Here is a 17,824-nt window from a genome sequence, read left to right on the forward strand (position 1 = left end):
GTCTTTAGAAGGCCATTGCTGAGGTGCACATATTCCTTGAGGGTACTGGAAGAACCCTGGGTGTCTAAAGAAAATAGATTTGATTTCTACTAAAACCTCAAGTTAAATAGCTAATTATCACCTTAGTGCACATGAAGACTTATTTCAAAGGGGATGAGGCCCAGTTAGTGGGAGGGGACCATGGCACCTAGAAGAAACAAATGTTCAGGGTCTATGAAGAGAAAGTGAGTTGTAGACCAGGAGCATTACCTGGTGCTTCAATATACCTCCCATTCGATCTGTACAACACATGGTAGAGTAGATTATTTAATAACAAAATATGTTTACAACAACAGTGACCATTTATGAGGATTTATCATATGCTCACTTTACTTGAATTATCTAATTTAGTCCTTACAATCCTTACAAGTTTAAAGGCAAGAAAGCCAAGACTTGGAGAAGTTGAATCTGTTCAAAGCTAAAGAAGATTTAAGTAGTATAATTTAGATTAAACCCAACCCTGTTTTCATTCTTAACTACAGTTATATACAGCCTAATGTTGTTATCTGAGCCTTGGGGTAGTCATGACTTGCCCAAGGCCACACAGCTAATAAATGGCAGACCTGGGGTTTCAATCTAGGCCTATGTATTTACAAAACCTACACATTTTACACAGGTTACAGCACCACTCCAGTGGGTGAGTCACAGAAAACACCTCAAATATTTCATAACTTTACCTTCCAGGGACTCAATTGTATAAGGTTTTACTTCAGGGGAACCAAGAATCACCTCTCACCATTCCTGAGCAGTCCATATCCTAGCAACTCAAATAGAGCCAGAAGTCATTTGACACTGAACTTTATTTGTTCTGGCCATCTGATATACTGTCCAACATGCTGGGAAACAGAGACAATGCCAAAGACCAGAGACATGCCAAAATAAATATTGCTGGCCTCAGGAACTGTCCTTCTAGGACAGGTTCTGTGTCTGCTAGTCAAATGCCTATATCGGGTCTCCTCTCTTCTCAACTCTAAATGGGTGCTGCACTCTAGATACCAATAATTGACTTTGGTATTCAAAGTCTTGATTACAAAGAGATATAAGTTACCCACTTGTTGATGAGAATCCAATTCCCTTAACTGGTCATGTCCAACAAATGGGAGGGATTTGAGGGTAATCCAGTGATAGAAATTAACCCAAGAATTTCTGGTAAACATCAGGTAGGGGCTGGAAAAGTGATTCCAACAGAGAAGCCCTACAAAGTATGACTAAAGTTGCCCTAGAAACATTTTCCTAGGAGCATTTTGTGCTAATCAAACAGTGCTGGACAAGGAAAAGCTTGCTCCCCAGAGACCTCTGGCTACTCACTTCAGCTTCCTCCTTAATGCAGACCCCATTCATTCAGACTCCATGGCTGCTTCCCAAAGCTGAAAAGGTGAAAGGGTTTCCCACCATCAAACAGCAATCATTTCCCTTCTCTGTAGTTTATAGAGAGCTCAAGAGTGCCTGAGGCAGGAGAGGAGAAAATACTGCTGAGGTATAGTCATCTCTGCTATTCCAGCTCTAGCCACCTGGGGGCCCCTGGCTCCAGAGAATCGGGGACCTTGCTTTGCTCCCAGGGAATGGTGGGAGTTGGGAAACCCATACCCAGCAGGCCAGAGGCACTTTGTTTCACCAGCACCTGAGGGCGGGCTAGTGCACCATGAAGTCTCAGGTTACAGGGGGGCGGTATTTGCTTGTGTAAAGGCCTCTCTGTTTCTTGGAATTATACAGAATGTCTCTTGTGGCTTTTCCTGCTCCCTCCTCTTTTCCTGTTGACCCTCCCCAACTGGCTTTCTGAGAGGCCAGACTCCAGAGGAAGGCAGCAGATGTTGACTTTACTTCTTTCAAGCCAGCATCAACTCCCTCCCGTGGAGTGAGGAGCAGGCAGGAAGGTGAAAGGCAAGGAATAGAGGAAGATGACCCTCATCCTTTCCAAATTGTGAGGGGGGGATGTGGAAGGAATCTGAAAGGAGTCAGGGACCTAGACAAAAAATTCTTGATTCCTGAGGAGAGGGAAAAAGGCCTCAGTGTTGGCTGTGGAACCAGGATCATGAGGAGTAAAGCAACAGTGAGAGTGTTCCTAGTTTGGGTGCTAGCCCTTCTTGCCTGAGGTAAGGCCTCATATCTTGCCAGCAGCTTCCTCATGACTCAAAAGTCCAGCCAGGGTTCAGGTCTGGGGAGATAGTCCAGAGGCTTATTGTTGTCCCCTCTGAGTCCCCAACCCTCCACTTTTTTGCAAGTCTTTTGGACAGGCTTCCAGGGAGGACTTTCTCAGACTTTATTGCTCTAATTTCTCTTCTCTTTTTTCTTCCTTGGGAATCTTCTTGCGGTCAAAGAAGCCAAGCTATAGGGGAAGAGATAAGAGTTATTGTCAAATGCCCTGCCTGGGGACCTTGCCAATGGCTCTCAAACATATCTGAAGTTTTCACTTTTGTTCTGCTTCCAAACATGAGGTTCAAATTTATTTTATTTGTTTAATTAAACTTGGTTTGCAGGCTTAGTTTAATTCAACCAATATTTGTAGAGTACAGAAAAGGAGATCCAGGCATGACACCTGGCACAAACTCTGTTTTCCCTGCTATAATCAAGGACCCCTTAACTCATGGGCACCATGCCCCATACTTCTAACTAAAGCCAGCCATGCTTACCTTCCAAAGGCAGAAGACAAGACAAGCAAGCAGCAGCAGCCCTCCCAGGACACTGCCAGTAAGGATCCACAGGGAGATAAGGACAGGTCGGGTCTGAATCACTTCCAGGAGGCTCTATGGAGAGAAAATTGTTTTTTACCTGCACCCTTTCACCCAGCTAGCCTCATCCCACATTGTAGCAAAGCCAGCCTCAAAATAGAAGACTAAAAGGAATGAAACTAAGGCAGGAATGGAGGCAATGAGATGCTAGCATTCTTTTTTTCTAATAGTTCATGTTTTATTGTATTTTTTCCATTACCATTTATCCCCTGGGACCCTAACATTCTGATTTATCACTTCTGACTCCCTGATTGCTGCCTAATAAAGACATTTCTGTTCTGAAAAAAAGCCCACAGGTGTCCTTGCCCCATCCCCACCCTTACTTTTCACAGCTCTCAAAGTCATCCTCCAGCCCCACCTCACTCCATCGGGAAGCTTCAGTTAGCAGTAGGACACTGTTCTCCTCAGTTCCCAACTCAAAGGTGCTAACCACTGTCAGAGACTTGAATTTGGCCTGTGGAACAAGTGGATATGAAGACATTTAAAGTGAGCCATCATCAGGTAGTGTGGCAATTAAAACCCCAACAGCAAAGATGAGGCTGAGAGACACACTTTCAGGACCAGCAAGATAAGAAGAAAAGGTTGGAGATCAAGGGGAAAAGAGAAGGGTAACAGATGAAAAGCCACCAGCCCTTCATTGTGCTGTTGGTTCTACCTAAAATTTATTCAACTTCCTTTTCTTTTGCTAACCCCTACCCCTCCTTTAGGTTGAAGTTTGCTTGTTTGTTTTTAGATTTTATTTATTTTTAGAGTGAAGGGAAGGGAGGAAGAGGAGAGAAATATCAATGTGTGGTTGCCTCTCATGCACCACTTGGGGGCCTGGCCTGCAACCCAGGCATGTGCCCTGCCTGGGAATCAAACTGGCGACCCTTTGGTTTGCAGGCTGGCACTCAATCCACTGAGCCACACCAGCCAGGGCAAGGTTGGAGTTTAAATGTTATCTCTTCTGGGAATTAGAAAAATGTTTCCTCCTAACCCCCACCACCTCCAATAAGGTTATAATATTCTGTTTACTTTTCTGTCTTTCACCACTGAATTATAAGATCATTGAGGTCAAGGACTATGTCTTATTACATGTCCCTAGTGTCTAGTACCTAGCACAGTGCCAAATACCTCGTGGTTTCTCAGTAAATCTTTATTAATAGATAAATGAATGAAAAACAGTATACCAAGGAGCTAAGCAAACTTAGAGAGAAATGAGCTATCGGAGTTTACTTCCCTAAAACATATGCCCGTATCCTAGAGATATTGTTATTCAAAGTAGATGGTATATGCAGATATACAGTAACCCCTAGCACTAAATGCAACTGTTATAATTAAGATGCCATTTTCCTGCTCAGGAATTCACAATGACTCCTAATTGCCAATCATATTAAGTTCAATGTTATCTCCCTAGCTTTAGAGAACTTTCATAATGTAGATCCCTCTCAACTATATAATCTTACTTCTGGCCACCCCAATATATACTGCATATAATATTAACCATTCATTCACTTAACAAAAATGTATTAAGTCACTATGATGAGTTAGGCATGGTGCTCAATGTTGGGGATATTCTCCTTGGTGTCTGTACAGGACCTTCTATATAGTAGGCACTTGATGGATTACTAATTGACTGAATCTAGGTGTCCTATCAATGTTGATTGATTATTGGTATAGCACTAAGGGATGATAAATGGAGGATAATAGCTAGCTTTTAATGAATCCACTTCATTAATCGTTTATTCTTTTTAAAAAAGATTTTATTTATTTATTTTTAGATAGAGGGGTAGGGAAGGAGAAAGAGAGGGACAGAAACACCAATGTGTGGTTGCCTCTCATGCACCCACTACTGGAGGCCTGGCCCACAACCCAGGAATGTGCCCTGACTGGGAATCAAACCCTGGGTGACCCTTTGGTTCTCAGGTCCATGCTCAGTCCACTGAGCTACACCAGCTAGGACTCACTTATTCTTTACAACTCCTTAAAGTAGGTATTATCATTTCCATTTTTGAGATAAGAAGAAAGAAGCTTAGAAAGATGAAATAAGTTGCTCAAGGTCCAACAGTCTAGTAAGAGGCACAGTGGAACTTGAACACAGGTCTGTTTACCTCCAAAGCCTATTCTCAAGTTCCAGATAGGAGCAGAAGGTAAGAGTAGTAGAAAATAAAAGGTTTACCCTCTGGAAAAATTCATTGTGAACCAGTCTCAGTAGTCCAACAGAGACCTCTGTCCCCTTTGCAAGCCGCCCAAGGTGGCACCTCACGACCTGACACTGAGTATTGCTCCTATTCTACCAGAAGAGAGAGACAGATCAGGACCTGGGGTGGAAAGATCCCCCATTTACCACTTCAGGCTCTACCCCCAATCCCAAGGCTCTAAACTCTACTTTCCCATTCTGGACACATTTTTCACATTGTTGTGACTCATACCAGTTTGCTTGTGTGCTGAAGCTCCTCTGGATGTACAGGGGGCCCTGGGGGCTCAGTCAGGTTCTGCACTGTGCAGCTTGCCTAGAGGAAGATCAAACTTCAGAGACTCCTTGATGGTGAGTACCTCCAGCTACTCCAGGCTCAGCAATAGCATACTGTCCATGCTCTTGTGATGGGGTAATAATCCCTTTCTTCTCAAAGAAGCCACATATGTAAAAGAAAGGTCCCCTTGGGGGAGGGGCCCTAAGAGCAGTGACCCAGCAGATAAGGTACTGGTGAGTCCACCAGATTGAGGTAAGAAGGCTCTACATACCCCTAGCCCAGACTCACGTTGTTAAAGATGACTTGAGACAGTGACAGGAAGTAATTGCCCCCATGGGCCACAGCTGGAAGGAAGGCTGAAATGATGAGGCCACTGACCACATAGCAGCCAAGGTTCTGCACCTGATGGGGGAATTGGAAATGGGAAGAGGCAGGAGGCAGGAGACAGAAGCCCCTCCCTCATCTGTTCCCCTTTATCCCAGATACTACTGAAATATAAGAAAGACTCTTACTGTTCTTTCCCCAGGACTCCTCCCCCTCCCCCTGCTCATACCAAGGCCCCTCCAGCTTCTCACCCTAAGAGTGGTTTTGAATTCGGGGCCAGGACCCACTGGCAGAGTCCCATATGGGTGAACCTCATAGCGGTGCAGACTGGACTCACTTCACGAACACCAAGTCAGGAAGTACATGATCACAGCCATGGCACAGACAAAGAGGCACATGGTCAGCATACATATATACAGGGTCTGGCACAAATAATGCCCCTTTTTAATTACAAAATTCTAAGCATGTAATTCTGTAACACAACAATACCACATTCAAGCACACCACATGATATTTTAGGTGAAATGTTCAAATTAAAACTATAAATTATTACACTCACATTATTTCCCTACCAACCACACTCAAGCAGGCAGTATTTCTGCCAGACTCTACAGATTCAGGGAAGGCTGAGCCAGCACACAGATAAAGAGATGGGGGTATATAGAGAAGATAGAAATGGGACATGGCACAAATTAACAAACTTTATGGCCACATCTCACATGCCCTTACCCCCACTCCAATCCTTAGAGCCCAGCAAAGCCCTATACCTAGGAAGAAAGTAAGATGCTAAAATGAGAAGGTTTCATGTGAGTGGGACTGGGACTGAGGGCAAAAAGATGGAGCAGCCCCAAGGGTTTGGGTTTTGGGAAACAATGAAGGACGTGGAGGGAGAGGTGGAAGCAAAGAATATGTGTTTTGGGTCAGAAAAGGGTGGGGAAGTCCCAAAGGAGGATAGAGACATACCTAGAAAAGAGGAGGTGAGGTTCATATTGGATGTAGGCTGAGGTCTGGGCTGTGTTATCTTGAAGGGTTCCATTTCTCTCCAAGCTATTACTGTAGGGTCATGGGAGAGAGGCTGTCTCAGATACCCCTTTCTGGAGTAGAGGAGTCAATGCGATATATTTCTCCTCCCCCAACACACATACCACCACAACAACCAAGACCCAGTAGGAGAGGGCTAGGAGGGAGTTCCCATTGTTCTCACCTGGTGGCAGTCAGCTTCACAAAAGCCTGGCTTAGGAGGGAGGAGCAGCTAAATTCAAATTCTAGCAGAAAGGTCACCTGGAGGCAGGGGAAATGGGGTCATGGTAGATTCTTATTCATGGGACAACTACAAGGGAACAGGAGCCCTTGTGTGCCTCCTTCTCTAAGCTCTCTGGTAGAGCTTAGAGATTCCAGCCCCTGCTCTCTCATAGGGCTCCTTTCTCATCCTGGGCCCCAACTTACCTTGGCTCCAGTCTGAAAGACAGGGTGTCCTATATTGCAGAGCCGGGCATGAGGGGAAGGGGCTGTGCATTCCACCTTCATTGGCCTGTCCTTCTGAGAGCAGAGAAATAGGGGCAGTGGCTGGAGCTGGGACTGCAACTGCTTTCCTGCCCGAAGCTTCTAAACCCTGAGCCTTTCTCTAGAGATCCCTTATAGCTAAGGATAATACCCCAGTCTTCTTCCTCCTTCTTCTCCAACTCCTCCCAAAACCCTTCCCCCAGGGGTACCTGAGGAGTGAAACTGGCTAAGTGGAGGTTTCTAGAGAAGCTGAGGCTCAGGCTAGTGTTGTAGGCATTTTCCTTCTTGTTCTCCAGAGTTGCTGACACCAGTACTTTCTGCTGACCACCTTGAACCACAAATGGGTCCTTCCTAGGAGTGGTGGATAAGGGAGAACTCAAGAGTTGAAGGAATGACAAGCCTCACTTCTATTGTCCTGGACAAGGAACAACTTCTAGCTTCATTCTAGTCCCTTCCAGTCTGGCTCAGTTCACCCTGGTTTGGCCAGTTCATGCCCATCCTACCTGGAGCCTCTGATGTCCATGTTAGCTTGAAGCACCAGGTCTGTGACACATTCATTGTCAGGGCCACAGTCCTTTGAGAAGGGGACCTGAAGGAGAGAGAAAGCAAGGAGAAAGGAATGCAACTGGGATAAAAGTGAAAAGAGAAGAGTGAGTGCCCGGGTCAGATTTCACTGTGATCTCAGGTCTCTTCCCTCCCATTTCTCTTGAATTCACTGAAAAGGGCAGTGTTGGGATCCAGGGGCAGGGCAGGACTTGGCACTGCTGACCAGCTTTTGTATAGAGGTGGGTGAACCCTCATCCAGCACAGGCCCTGGCTTTGTGGTGTTGTCCAAAGCAAAGGTCACAGTCAAGGCTACTGGCCGGAGGTAATCTGATGTGTCCTAAGGGAAACCAGAGTCAAGGATCATGGGGAGCCAGGGTGAGTGGTACAACCCAGGCCCCTGGCAGAATGATCATTTACTGAGCACTTTTTCTTTCTTTCTTTCTCTTTCTTTCTTCCTTCCTTCCTTCCTTCCTTCCTTCCTTCCTTCCTTCCTTTCTTTCTTTCTTTCTTTCTTCTTTCACTTTCTGTGTGCTGGGCACTGTCCTAAGATTTTATTAATACTATCACATTTACTTCTAACATAACTTCTACCATGCAGTTATTATTATTATCCTCTGCCTTTGCAGGCAAAGAAACTGTGGTTTGCAGCTTATGTGACTTTCCAGATTGCGCAGATGGTAAATGGCAGAGTTAGGATTCAAACCCAAATCAGCCTGACCCCAAAGTCTGGATTTCCAAAAATCCAGCATAAATTCCTCCTCTGATACAGCCATCCCCTCACTCCCAGGCCCTGATACAAAGCAGTTCCTATTCCCTCCTCACCAGCACATAGAAGTACAGCTGCTCACAAGTGACATTTCCCACATTGAGCTGGAATCGCTTAGGGGACAGCCTCTGGCCAGAGCCATCAAACGCTGCACGGGCCCCAGCTGTCCACTCATCCAGTAGTGCTGTGAACTGTATATCTGAATGGGGCAGGCAAGAATAAGGGTGAAGAAGATCTAGAGACCAATTCAGGCAAGGGGTTGAGAGTTGTCTAGGATCCACTGTAATCACTCACAGAATCGGTGATCCCAGTGGCCAGAAGTGCGGGAGGTCACTTGGAAGCAAAGGGCTGCAGAGAGGCAGGCTGCCTTCTGGCCTCTACGTATGCAGTCTCTCTGAACCACACTGATGGCTGGAGGAGTCACAGCCAATGAAGGAGCCAGGTGAACAATGGGCTGGGAGCTAGGAACAGGGTAGGAAGGAAATTCTAGCAGTAGGAAGAAAGGTCTTGAGAAAGGCACTTCCCAGTGTTTGCCTCCTTGAGGTGAAAGGAAGGAATGACGGCTACGTGTACATGTGTCATCCTCACCATAACCTTCTGACAGAAGATAATAGCTAACATTAAATAACTACTTGCTATGTGCTAGGTACTGTGTTAAGACCTTTACATGAATTATTTCATTTAATCTTGATAATAAGCCTATAAGGTAGGTACTATTCTTATTCCCATTTTAAAAAGTAGGAAATGGAGACAGAGATTAAGTTGACCAAGAATTCCAAATCTAAGCCTGTGACTCCAAATCCCTTGCTTTTAACAGCTATGCTTTGCTGTTCACTGTTACCTGAGATGGGACCATTCACCTGAGCAGGACAGCTGCCCCTTGGGCACCCACAGCCACATCTATCAGGTCATCTCCATCCAGATCTAACCGGCCATCCACACTTCGACCAAAGTAGCTGAGGGCCTGTGGCATGGAGATAGCAGCAATCCGCTGAAAGGGAGAGGGCAGTCTGAGCAGAGACTCACACACCTGGTTTCCCAGGCTTCCCACCTGGCTCTTAATTCTTTCATCAGACATGGGAAGGAATAAGAGAAACTTGTCTGTGTTCAGGAGTCCCTAGTATAGCAACCTGTATCCTACCCAACCACCTCACCTTTTAACCCAGTATTTGCCCTTTTATCCATGGTTTCACTTTCTGCTGTTTCCTATAGTCACCCATGGTCTAAAAATATTTAACAACAAATTCCAGAAATGATCAGTTCATAAGTTTTAAAGTGTATGTCATTCTGAGTAGTGGATGGAATCTTAAGGCATCCCACTCCGTCCCACTTGGGACATGAATCATTCCTTTGTCCAATGTATCCACACTGTATATGCTACCTGCTATTAGTCACTTAACTGTCTTAGCTATCAGACCAACAGTTGAGGTATTACACTGCTGTGTTCAAGTAACCCTTATTTAATTTAATGATGCCACATTCACATCACTTTTATTACAGTACATTATTATAATTATTCTATTTTATTATTGTTGTTGTTAATCTCTTACTGTGCCTAATTTATAAATTAAATTTTATCATAGGTATGGAGGTATAGGAACAAACATATAACATAGTATATATAAAGTTTGGTACTATCTGTAGTTTCAGGCATCTTCTGGGGGTCTTGGAATGTATCCCCTGTGGGTAAGGAGGGGAATTCTGTACTGATTAAAAAAAAAAGCATTTGTTCAGTTTGAGTCAAGTTAGGAGAGCATTGATAAGCAAAGAATACATCTCCCTTTCCCTTCCTCCCAACAAACCCCTGCTTTGGGCACTCCTGACCTGAGCAGGATAGGGCCTGACTCCACTCTGGGTCCCATGATATAGATACAGTGCTCCATGGTGCCCATCCTCCAGGGGTGCCCCTACAGCCACATCAGCAAAACCATCTTGGTTCAGATCAGGAAGGGCACCCATGGCAAAGCCAAATCGAGCATCCTGGGGGGGTTCTGGCTGAAGCATTCCCTGGAGTGTTAGCAAGGACTGCTGGTGGAGGTGAGGAGAAGAGAGATGCTGTTCTGATAGTCCCAACCTCTCAGCCAGCCCTCAAATGTATGTGCCTTCCCTTTCTCCCTCCCTCCACCCCCTACAAACATGTTCTGGAGGATCCCAGCAAGCCTCACCTGGCCCACCAGATAAACATAAACACGTCCTGTCTCCTTGTTCTGGGGTCCCAGGAACATGGGAGCAGCCACAAGTAAGACATCAGTTGTTCCATCCCCATCCATATCCAATGGGCAGAGTTCACTGCCAAAGTATGAGCCAATCTAGGAGTGGTGGGGAGTAGGTATCCCAGAGAAAAGGGAAGGTGATTATGAACAAGTGGTAAGCACCCATCATCCTGTCAGTCTGGTCCTCACAGCCCTAACAGGCTCTGCCAACCAGAACTCAGCATAGACTTTTCAGGCCTGTCTCTTGTGCCTTTACTCTCTTCCCCTACAGGCTAAATTTCCCTTGGAATCCAAGGGTCCCACCCTCCATTGCCTACCTGCTCCCCCTGGAGGCTCTGGGCGACCTTCATGGCCCCATCTTTCTTAAGCTGGAAGGCGATGACCTTTCCTCGATGTCTAAACCGAGGGGCCCCTGAGAGAAAGAGGCGTTGTCCACCCCGCAAAAGCATGGAGGAAACAGAGTAACCTACAAATGGACAAGGAATCAGGGGTGAAAGGAAAAGGAGATGGGGTCAGAGTGCGAAGGCTCCCTAAGGGCATAGGAAAAGGTCTCAAGGAGAGTAGCAGGAGATCAGTGAGAAACTGCATAAACTAAGAAGAAATACCTCATACCTCATACTGGGGAAGCATTCTCCTAACTTCCAATCCTCCACAACTCTCTACTACTCACCCAGGTAGGCTGCATGGTTCTGCAATGCAGAGGGGAACTCATCTTCTAGGGCCGTCCGTGGGGGGAAAAGGCGGTAACCTTCTTCAAGCCATAATAACACTGAGCCTGCCCAGTCATAGGCCCCCACCATCCCAAAGAGAATCCCATCCTGTAGAGAAGAATCAGATAGGGTCACTGGAAAGACAGTGGGGAATAAGAAAAAAACTTTCCAGGAGCGACAGGGTCACTGAGGGTATACTGGAGTCAGTTTGAAGGACATGAGCTGGTCAGGATGGACACTGGTTAAAGAAGGAATATAGAAAAGCCCTGGGGTGGAAGTTGTCTTTTCCAGAGGTTGAAAGGAGTCAGAAGTTCAGGGTGTCATGGAGGGGACAGACTGTCCAACCTTTAGCCGATGGGTAGAGAAACCAATCTGAGACATTTCCAGACCAAAGGAGCTTTCATTTTCTTCATGAGACCCTTGAGCATGAGAAAATATTGAGGCAATATCAGGGAAGACAGTTCCCTCCTTTGCCCTACTGAACTCATTTCAAAACCCCACCTACACTCCAGAACTCCCCCTACCCTGTCCTCCATTTCTTCAAGGGTAATCATTACCCTCAAGGCCAAAAATCCGGTCTCCTAATGCGTCCACAATGTCAGTCAGCGCAGCTTCATCTGTGACATTGAAAAAGAATCTTTCATCCGGATCACTGGCAATAGCTCTGATTTCCCGTAGGAAAGAGCTAGGATCTCGCTGCCGCCGGAGGTAGTGACCGAGGACCTGGGGTCAGGAGAGATCAAGGCGGAGTCTGTCAGTTGTGTGGAGTGACATCTTAGAGCTGGTACAGAACGCAGCTAACTAAAATGAATGAAGGGAAATATGGCTGATATCTGGGAAGTGGCTCATGCTCATTTTTCTCAAGTTCCCAGTCCTCACTGTCACCATCCCCACACCCTCAATTCTTCCAGATCTTCCAAATCTTACCGCAATCCCATAGCGTGTCACTCTTCCAGCCTCACAGACTTTCAGTGCTGCAGGAAGCTCCTCTCCATCATGTGACTCTCCATCAGTGACAACCACCAATAGCCTGGCAGCCTCAGGTCGGCCCCCATGGAACTGACTGAATCCTTCTGTGCTGAGAAGAGAAAGGAGTTGTGATCAGATACACAGATACACATGCACATGACCTGACAGCATGAACAGTTCACCAAGGTTAGGCACCTTGCCTTTTAGGCTATCTCCCCTACAGCATCTAGCATGGAGACTGGCACACAGTAAGAGCTCAAATGCTTGAATGGCTTAGAACATATAGAGCAGCATATCATCAATGCAAATAAGTATAAAATTCATTTATTTCTTCCTAGATTAATTTAGCAAATAGTATGTTTGGGAGGACAAATATTAAGGGGATGTACAATAAAGAAGAATAGTCAGGTCAGGCTAGTTTTCCCTAGAATGAGTTTAAATCATGTTTGGAAAATGAGCTGGGACATGAGTGGTACAGAATCTGAAGGCCAAGATCAAAGTGGGAATGGAACGAGAGAGAGTTAGTTATGTCTGCAAAGAAATAAAGCAGAAATATGGAGAGATAAAGACATATATATTTTGTAGAAATGTGATAAGAGGGAGTACAATGACAGCCAATTTAGCTTTCCCCCATCTACCATTAGTGTTCATACAGGTAAACATGCAAGGCATCTTGAGAAGTACACCCTGCACTCCAAATCCTACCCTAACCCTTCCAGGCCCTCCTCACTCTAGCCTCCCATGTGCCCCCTTCCCAGTGCCTCACCAGGCCACCATTACTGCTTGAGACGTTCTTGTTTCTCGGCCCTCCCGCCGACTCAGGTTTCTTGCTGCTCTCACCACTTCTTCCTTGGTTTGGAAATCACCCAGGGACCACTCATGTACAGGGCTCTCACCATACTGTATCAGGCCCACCTGAGAATAAAGTGTATAGTCAAATGAAATGTGTCTATGAAGGTGGAGATGGAGAAGGTATGTGAGGAAGAGTAGATGAGCATCTGGATGCTACTGAAGATACTATCTACATAAAAAAAAAAGTTTCTGTAATCCTCACCCGAGGATATGTTCATTGATTCTAGAGAGAGAGGGAGAAAGAGAGAGAAGGAGAGGGAGACAGGTCTCTCCCCTCCAAGCCCATCCTTACTGCCTTCTCTTACCTGTACCTGCTCTGGGTCAATAAACAGTCTTCCTACCAGTCTTTGTAGGAAAGTCTGAACTTCAGACCAGGGGTAGATGCTGTTGGAGCCATCCAAGACAATGACAACATCCATGTATGTAGGGCAGCCTAGGAAGAGGGGTATGATGATGGAGAGCAGAGGGGTACAGGATATTGAGCATGAAGGCAATAAGAGAAGAAGTCACAAGAGGGCACACTCAACTTAAACATTTATTAGGCACTTCTGACATGCAAGGAAGGTAGTATGCTAGGCCCCTGGTAAATGTAGAAATGAATAAAAGAGGAGATGAACATACATGCAATTTACTAAAAAACAATAAATAAAGAACTAAGCACTAGGTAGAAACATAGTACCACTCTATGCTGTGGGAGATCAAAAGAAGGTCAGTTCCATTGGTGAACAACGAAAGGAGGCAGCAACTGAGAAGATATTGAAGAATGAAGATATTTGAAAAAAGAACATAAGAAAAGGCTCTTTGGTGGATAACTTGGTAAATAAAAGGAGATGAAGGTATAAAATAGATGACACATTGGAGAATGGTGAAGCAAATGCTGTAGCCTAGGGTGTGGAGGGATATAGTGAGAGTTGAGTTTTTGAAGTTGGTGTGATCAGTTCATGGAGTCTTAATGCCCTGGCTGAGTCTGAATTTTAATCTGTTAGGAAACATGGAGCTTATGCAGGTACATTAGGCAGCAATTAGGACAGCCATTCAGACCTCCTGTCAAGCATTATACCCTGATGCCCCATCTTTTTCCCACCCTGCACCCCATTCTGAGGACTGAATCTTCAGGCCCTTCTTCTGGCTTACGTTGTGCAGTGGGTGCCAGGCTTCCCTGGGGCTGGAATGAAGCATCTACGTGAGCACATATCCCAGAACTGAAGACAGAGGAACCGCAAGCACGAGACCAGAGAGGGGCACAGGCCTGGGGATAGGTGGGGAGCATAGTTACTTCTGGGTTGACAGGGAACCTTCAGATCATGCTCCTAGTAGAAAGAGGCATTGAGAGCCACTCCTCAAGATTCCCCTCCTAGCCCTGGCTGGCGTAGCTCAGTGGATTGAGCGCGGGCTGGGAACCAAAGTGTCCCAGGTTCGATTCCCAGCCAGGGTACATGCCTGGGTTGCAGGCCATAACCCCCAGCAACTGCACATTGATGTCTCTCTCTCTCTCTCTCTCTCTCTCTCCCCCTCCGTTCCCTCCCTAAAAATAAAATAAATAAAATCTTTAAAAAAAAAAAAAAAAGATTCCCCTCCTTACTTTCTAGGGTTTTTAACTCCTTGACCCCTCCACATAGACCAGTTTCCCTTAACATGCTGCTCTTTTCTCTGCCACAAACCTTCAGAGGTCCTGCTACCACCCTTTCCTTAGCTCACCATAAATCCTCCATCACCATCTGTCTCTAATAGAGACATCCCCAAGTGCATATTCACAACAGGATGGGATGAATTTCCCAGTCGATAGTCACCTGGTTGGAGGGGGGTGGAAGAAAACGAAATCATGGAATCACGGATGGTTTGCTTGAATTCAGGGTGATTTTAAAAGAGTATGAGATCAGAATTAAGTCAGGGGCAGGGAGTATGTGGGATGGGGGTGGTTAACGTGAGGTATAAGGGGTCAAAGTTACTAGCATATAAAGGTTAGGGGTTAGGAGTGGAAGAATGAGGCATCTTCTTACCCAAGTGGCCCTTGGCACATGGGGCATTGTGGGAGCCCTCTACAGGGCAGTGGTAAACATCTCCCCTTCGGTCACCTGAAGGCCCATCCCAGGGAGCACCCACCAGCACCCTGGGGGAGGACATGAATATAAGCATAGTGTGAACTTGACCTTTGAGATAGGCCAGAGGGAAAGTGCATGGGGGTGGCAAATCTAGAGCCCCAGCCACTTCCAAAGGACCAGATTAGTTTAGATTCCCATCTATCTTGCTTCCCCTTTAACAGCTCTGTCAGAGTCCCAGTCCCATGACCCTCTGGGTTCCTCCTCACCATCGCTGTCCACCCCCAACATGTTGTAAGACACTGTATCCAAATTCAGCCTCGGATGGCCCTGGGAATAGGCGTGGGTGATGCACATCCAGGTTAAAGGGGGAGCAGAGACCTAAGGAACCAGGATCATAAGGTTAGCAGGAAACAGTCAGAGAGGCTAATGAATGCCCAGAGGGGCACAACCAGAAAGAAGTTGTGAAGGAAATGTTTTGATAGTCTATCTCTCTACATTATTACTCATAAGCTGTCCTGATCTGTCAATGTCATGTACTCAGAGCTCCAAGCAAGGATGATCTTTTTGTATTTGGGTTCAGCTACCTAACCTGTGGCCCTCTGCCATGCTAGTGCACAGCTGAATTTCCATTTCAATCCCTGAAATCTCAATTACAGACATGTCTGGGTCAAGTTCCTCTTTTCTACATCATTCCTACTACACATCCTCCTCCCCAAGCTGTGAGGGTCAGACGAGGCAGAGAGTCTATCTGCAGCCCCAGAACAAGTATTCCTTTCAAATTCTCTCCAAAATCGGGACCACAGGGAGAACAGGAGGAGATGAAGAACACTGAATGTCTGGGTCTCTTTTTTTTCTTTCTCTTCTTGATTCCCAATGTCATTGTTACACGTTCACTCTGATTCTCCAATGTCTAGGTCTCTGGTTGATTCCAGCCCTGAAAACCTCAGTGGTAATTAACTGGGTGGGGTCACTCGCCTGCCCACACACATGGTTTGCTATTCATCCTTAGTAAGGGTCCCTTCACCCTAAAGTTTCCCACAACCAGCTTCCTTTCTAAACTCACCCATCCTCCCAGATGCCCCTGCCTACCAGCATCTCTTCCTTAACTCCCAACCCATTCTAAAGACCCCCCAATTATGTCCTTGCTAATTCTCCCTTCCTATCCCTTTAAAATCAGAGCTGGTATTTTAGGAAACGAAGATTACAGGGCACTGGTGAGGAAAAATTCCAGGCCTCTGGTCTCTCCCATGGTTCTTTCCCTGTGTCTTGCTCCTTCCTTTCAAGCATTCCCCAATTAGGCCACCCCACTACCACTACCACCAATGGCTATAGCTCTGTGTCAAACCATGCTCATTTTTAAAGAGGTGTTTTAAAGAGGCCTTTTTGCCTCCAGGAAACTGGCAGGGTTATATGACTAGGAACTGTAGCTTATTGGTTAGATAAACCCAGAGTTCTGACCACAAAGGTAGTTAGTTATGCCTCAGGCACCAGAGACCACCAAGCATAGGGAGAGGTAGAGAGGAGTATAAAAGGAATCAGTTTAGCCACGTGGAAGATCACATCATGCTTCTTTTTGGTTCCCTCACTTCTCCAGGACTTAGAACATAGGTTTCAGATAATTGGACACAAATCTTACACAAGGCTCTGACAGTCTCAATACTGAAGCAGCCATATAGTGTGGGCATAAGAATGCAAACACTCATGCATACAGACACAAACACACTAGCAATGGAGAATCAGTGTTCGTCTCTCACCCTAACTCCTAAGGAATTTTAACCCTGAAGTCCCAAATACCAAACCATCCCTCAGAAACCAAGAAGTTAACTTCCCTCACCTGTCAGGAACATCAGGGTCAAGAACAGGTGAGGGATGAGGGGCAGCTCCATGCCAGGTTGTTGTATGTCCGAGTGAGAAGTCCTCTGTGCCTGTGTCCCTCTCCTTTTCTGTTTCCTTTAGTTTCCTTCCCATCCTGCCCCCTCCCACTGCCAGCTAAAAATAAAGTTGGAAGGAATAGGAGGAGCGATGTTTGGAAACGGGGAAAACCCAGAGGAAACAGACTGAGGGATCTTAGTCTAGTTCTCTGCCTCGGTGCTGCCCTCTGGAGGTATCATCTCCATATTCAAAGAGAACACAATTATAGAGAATTTCTGCGTGCTTGTGCGCTCTCTCTCATATTCTTTGTTGTTTCCAGGCAATAATCCTTTCTTTGGGTTTGGAATAGAAAGTAGGAATGGGAGATAGTTTTTTACTACCTAACCTTATTTATCCCAACTTGAGGCATGAAAAATAGAATTAGAAAAACAGCGGTTTGATTTCCCCACCCACCAAAGGGAGTCCCAACATGTGATGACATAGCCAACCCACAAACTAAGCCTTACCAGCCCACTCCACTTTGATCTGTTTGTGACTCTTAGCCTGTTTTGCCTTGTGGCATTACAGTTTTTGGAGGGACTATAAACTATGAACTGGTATGGGATGTGATTTGTGGAAGCAGTATAATTACTTTAACATTAGACTTTGATCTTCTCAACTAGGCTATAAATGTCTATTGTTGAGACCGTGGAATTAAGCTTTTTGTATCTCTACCACCTAGTATTATGCCCTGCATAGTTTAGGTGCTCAGTAGAAGTATGTGGGTGATGATGCAGTGGCTAATTCCATGGAAAATCCAAACCACT

General features: G+C 45.8%; 1 protein-coding gene across 9 annotated transcripts; it reads right to left on the minus strand.

The window, feature by feature from the left end:
* Window positions 1-341: 341 nt before the first annotated feature.
* ITGA10 (integrin subunit alpha 10) lies at window positions 342-17,749 on the minus strand. 9 transcript variants are annotated; one of them, XM_036015066.1, is made up of 30 exons: window positions 16,981-17,749; window positions 15,413-15,524; window positions 15,105-15,214; window positions 14,803-14,894; window positions 14,239-14,353; window positions 13,410-13,537; window positions 13,019-13,167; window positions 12,211-12,361; window positions 11,841-12,006; window positions 11,629-11,702; window positions 11,244-11,391; window positions 10,891-11,039; window positions 10,535-10,669; window positions 10,185-10,388; window positions 9,221-9,351; window positions 8,655-8,821; window positions 8,417-8,559; window positions 7,818-7,931; window positions 7,552-7,637; window positions 7,258-7,399; window positions 6,992-7,084; window positions 6,750-6,826; window positions 6,509-6,598; window positions 5,797-5,881; window positions 5,510-5,623; window positions 5,180-5,260; window positions 4,927-5,040; window positions 3,127-3,222; window positions 2,670-2,783; window positions 342-2,365 (listed from the first exon to the last, which is right to left on the minus strand). In XM_036015066.1, exons 1-30 carry the CDS (start codon window positions 17,030-17,032, stop codon window positions 2,300-2,302), a joined length of 3,498 nt encoding a protein of 1,165 aa, XP_035870959.1. In that variant the 5' UTR covers window positions 17,033-17,749; the 3' UTR covers window positions 342-2,299. The 9 variants fall into 9 exon arrangements, with proteins under 9 accessions (XP_035870959.1, XP_035870958.1, XP_035870957.1 ...); XM_036015065.1 differs by having other exon boundaries at window positions 10,185-10,385; window positions 10,526-10,669; XM_036015064.1 differs by having other exon boundaries at window positions 6,992-7,081; window positions 10,526-10,669.
* Window positions 17,750-17,824: the final 75 nt, after the last annotated feature.

Source organism: Phyllostomus discolor, chromosome 14, assembly GCF_004126475.2.
Source record: "Phyllostomus discolor isolate MPI-MPIP mPhyDis1 chromosome 14, mPhyDis1.pri.v3, whole genome shotgun sequence".
Lineage (NCBI taxonomy): Eukaryota > Metazoa > Chordata > Mammalia > Chiroptera > Phyllostomidae > Phyllostomus > Phyllostomus discolor.

Coding starts and splice junctions, on each gene's coding strand:
- ITGA10 (XM_028502594.2), bottom strand. CDS start 17,032: ATGGAGCTGCCCCTCATCCCTCACCTGTTCTTGACCCTGATGTTCCTG. Junction 11,703..11,840: donor CCGGATTTTTGGCCTTGAGG/GTAATGATTACC, acceptor CTCATGCTCAAG/GGTCTCATGAAGAAAATGAA. Junction 7,932..8,416: donor AGCTGTACTTCTATGTGCTG/GTGAGGAGGGAA, acceptor GGTTTCCCTTAG/GACACATCAGATTACCTCCG.